This window comes from Sciurus carolinensis, chromosome 11 (genome assembly GCF_902686445.1).
Source record: "Sciurus carolinensis chromosome 11, mSciCar1.2, whole genome shotgun sequence".
NCBI lineage: Eukaryota > Metazoa > Chordata > Mammalia > Rodentia > Sciuridae > Sciurus > Sciurus carolinensis.
The window spans coordinates 122,868,066-122,872,523 of record NC_062223.1 but is presented as its reverse complement, the minus strand read 5'-3'; the positions used below and the strand labels follow the sequence as shown (position 1 = coordinate 122,872,523).

Here is a 4,458-nt window from a genome sequence, read left to right as displayed (position 1 = left end):
AACCTCCAAAATTTGCAATAATTTATATATTTCAGAGTATGTGCATAATGTGAACATAATGAAATTGCATAAATAGTTTTAAAGAGGAATAGCTTACAAAAGAAACGCACACCCTTAAAGTTAACAATGAACCTGTACATAATTCATGAAATAATGAAAATGCAACAAATTACAAAATATTTTAAACTGAATATTATTATAAATTTGACATATCAAACCTTGTGAGATTCAATTATATTAAAGGGAAATTTCTAAATCATATATTCACATTAAAATAGAATTTTAAATGTATCAATTCAAGTTTCTACTTCATAAAGTTTGGAAAAGAACAGGAATTCATATCAAAGAGAAGTATGAGGAATAAAATAAAGAATTGGAAATTTTTTTAAAGGCAAATAAATATACTATTTATAAAATCAGCCAAGTTAAGAGTTAGTTTACCTAAATCAATTAATAAAATTAGACAACTTCTAGAATGAGTGCTATTTTACATGATAGTGTATTTAAATTTTATTTCATTTGTAACTTTATTCAATAATATATTTTGAAATAATGAAACAAGAAAACCCCATAATCTACATTTATTATAAAAAAAAACTATAGAGTAGTATTTAAAAGTTATTTATTATTTAAATGTTCACAAAAATTAATGCAATGTATTTGATTACCTGCAAAATGGGCAAACGTGTTGAAATTTCAACTTAGGAAAACAAGATAAAAATTTGATAAGTGATACCTATGAAATAATTTGAAATCATTATTAAAAAATTTTCACATAAAGAAAACCATATATCTAGATTATTACACTGGTACAAACATCCCAATATTTAATGTAAATTTTGTGTGATATATTCCAAAATAGATGCTTTTTAAGATTGGTGTCATTGTATATGTATGTGATGCTTTTCCCATTTAAATGCTGAGTAGAATTCCATTTAAAGTGCACTCTACAAGTACCTCAGCTTGTTCATCTATTCACATATTGATGAACATTTGGGATTTCTCCAATTTGGTGTTGTTAGAAATAAAGTTGGCATGCACATTTTCAGTTAAGTCTGATTTCTCATAGGTAAAACTCAGGGAAGTTGTACGGAATTACACAGTTATCTATTTAAATTCATAAAAATTTTCAAAGCTTTTTTCCACAGTGTTTGAAAATTTTTATACTCCCCTGAACTTTTGTGAAATAAGACTAGTTATTCCTCTCCAATACTTGGTATTGGCAGAAATTTGATTTGATTTGATTTGTTTTTGTTATTTTTCACCCATTCCTCTAGAAATATGCAGAAGCATCTCATTTTCATTTCCTACATGACTAATGACACTGAGTATAATTTGCATATGCTTTTTGAGTCTTCACATGCTGACTCACATGTCACATTGTAAGGTATCTGTTTGGATATTTTATTTATTTTTAAAATTTTGTTTTCATATTATTATTTTTTACAATTTGGATAAATCTCTTCTTTATATATATTCATTGATTTGCCTTTGCATTTCCTTAAGGGTGTCTTTTGAAAAATGGTTTTTATTTTTGATGAAGTACAAATTAATTCTTTTTATGATAAGATTTTTGTTTTCCTTTTGTTTTCATTTGTGTGTGTGTGTGTGTGTGTGTGTATACACCCTTTCTAAAAGTACATTAAATTATTGCAAGGTTTCAAAGTTTCTTTTTAATATTCACTTCCAGATGTTTATAGGTTAAGCCTTTTTTTAAAATCATGACTGTCACATCTATTTCAATGTAAAAAGATGATCTAAATTTTTAGATTATTTTTCATTTCACCTTTTTTATAATTCCTTTGAAATTCATTTGGAATTTTACTCTGGTATATGCTATGATTGTCTGTTCATAATTTAACACAATAGGAGATAACATTTATGTTTCCATGTTTTCCCAAAGTATGTTTCTGCTTTGAACTCCATCCTAATTCACAAAAGATTGAGGAAAGTTGGGACATCAAGATGTGCATTATTGTAATTGGAATGTGTAACTAGAGTTTGTTTTCTAATTGATACATTGTTAATAATTAGCATCAGGATGATAATAACATTGCTCATCAACTAATTGATGTTTCAGCCAATTTTACTATGAGATAAGTAACATTTTTATTTCTTTTACATAGTTACAAAATTAAGACACCAAAAAAGGTATTTTACTTGCCCAAGGGTATAAGTTAATAATGATGGAGTCACAATATGAACACAGGATCTTTGACATTAAGAAGTACCAGATCTGTTACTGAGACTACAAACCAGCTAGCTGTGAGCTACTTCAGCTGTTAGATTTGCACAATGGCTGTTGTAAATATTGTTTAAATTAAGTAATATTATCAGGTTTCTTGATAATTACATAAAAAATTGAAAAATCTGGAAATAATAACTTCTCTGTTCACCTGTGTCAGAAATCAGTTTGCTGTTATTAAACGCTGATGCCCTTAGTCGAGCTTGCTCTATTCAACTTTTCACTCAGCCAGTTTTACTCTCTTATATCAACTTCTCTAAAATAGTCAAGTTTTCTGAAAACATTTAAGTCGGCTAAAAATTTTTATATAAAATACATTTATAGTATTTGAAAAAAAGTCTTAATAAATATTAAATTGAAACACACTTCACTTAATTGACCCAGGCCAAACAATCATATAAAGACTAAGGGATATCTAAACCGGAAATATGGGGGCACACACATGTCAATGGAAAAGAATAATGAAGTCCCTCCAGCAAGCATGTTTTGTTTTGTTTTGTTTCCCCCTTCAGAAGCTGAACAGAGGACATGACAACAGAAAATCATTCCACAGTGACTGAGTTCATCCTGGCTGGACTCTCACAGCAGCCTGAGCTCCAGCTGCCCCTCTTCCTCCTCTTCCTGGAAATCTACATGTTCACAGTGCTGGGGAACCTGGGCATGATCACACTGATTGGGCTCAGCTCTCACCTGCACACCCCCATGTACTACTTTGTCAGCAGTCTGTCCTTAATTGACCTCTGTCATTCCACTGTGATCACCCCAAAAATGCTGGTGAACTTTGTGATGGAGAAGAACATCATCTCCTACCCTGGATGCATGACTCAGCTCTACTTCTTTCTCATTTTTGCCATCTCAGAGTGTCACATGTTGGCTGCAATGGCCTATGACCGCTACGTGGCCATCTGTAGCCCACTGCTTTACCATGTCATCATGTCCTCCCAGACCTGCCTTTCCCTCATTTTAGGGGTCTATATAATAGGTGTGGTTTGTGCATCAGCTCATACAGCCTTCATGATCAGGGTTCAATTCTGCAAATTTGATGTGATCAACCATTACTTCTGTGATCTTCTTCCCCTACTGAAGCTCTCTTGCTCAAGTACCTATGTCAATGAAGTGCTAATTCTGTTTTTGGGCACATTTAACATCTTTGTCCCCACCCTAACCATCCTTAGCTCCTACACCTTCATCCTTGCCAGCATCCTGCGCATTCGCTCCACTGAGGGCAGAGCCAAAGCCTTCAGCACCTGCAGCTCCCACATCTCAGCTGTTGCTCTCTTCTTTGGATCTGCTGCGTTCATGTACCTGCAGCCATCGTCAGTCAGCTCCATGAACCAAGGGAAAGTGTCCTCTGTGTTTTATACCATTATTGTGCCCATGCTGAACCCCCTGATCTACAGCTTGAGGAATAAGGATGTTAGTGTTGCCCTGAAGAAAATGCTACACAGGGAAACCTTCCTGTGAACAGAAGTAATTTTTATCAGATCTAATGCATTGATGATCACATGGGGTGAACTAATGTTGTTCAGTTTAGTCTATTTGTAAATATCCGTACATATTTGCTAAGATTTTTGACATTACTTCTTTTTATTGTCTTTTTGATGCCATTTTCTAGGTAGAGTTTTGTCTCATATATATCACAGAGGCAAAAATTAGAAAAAATGCTAAGGTTAGTGTTTATCCACCCCCATTAGTACCAACCCCATCATCTTTTATATCTTCTATAAAATTGATCAAAACTCAGTTTATGAAATGACCGTCTTTCAAAAGTGATTATCAACCTTCTTTCTTCCATATATATGAAACTGCATAAAACTTATAAATATCATGACTATAATTCATAGTTATGGAGATACTCCAACCTGAAAAAATCTTTTTCCTGCCCTTTTCTCTCATATACTTTATCTTATTTTTTCTCTCTCTTATTACAGAAACTTTAAAATCTGAGTTAAAAACGGATATATATGTTCAACTTGTTCTCAAACCAATATACACACTCTTTCCCCCTTTATTCTCATTCGTTCTTGCCTGCTTATTTTTTAACTGAGCAGACTGAGACCTCCATGCAAATTTCCTTTGTACATACTACCACACCACCAGGACCTAGAAGAGCTAATACCACCTATTAGTTCCTTGCTGACTTTATCATATTTCCTCCTGTGAAATATTTCTAGGAAAACCATATGTATCCTATATTGTCCGCATCCATTAAT

The 4,458-nt window shown here is 32.7% G+C and overlaps 1 protein-coding gene across 1 annotated transcript; it reads left to right on the top strand.

Annotated features, from left to right (window-relative positions):
- The first annotated feature begins 2,756 nt into the window (after window positions 1-2,756).
- LOC124960136 (olfactory receptor 8G1-like) lies at window positions 2,757-3,709 on the top strand. Its single transcript, XM_047518701.1, has one exon. The coding sequence runs from the start codon at window positions 2,774-2,776 to the stop codon at window positions 3,707-3,709; it is 936 nt and encodes a 311-aa protein (XP_047374657.1). The 5' UTR covers window positions 2,757-2,773.
- The last annotated feature ends 749 nt before the right edge of the window (window positions 3,710-4,458 follow it).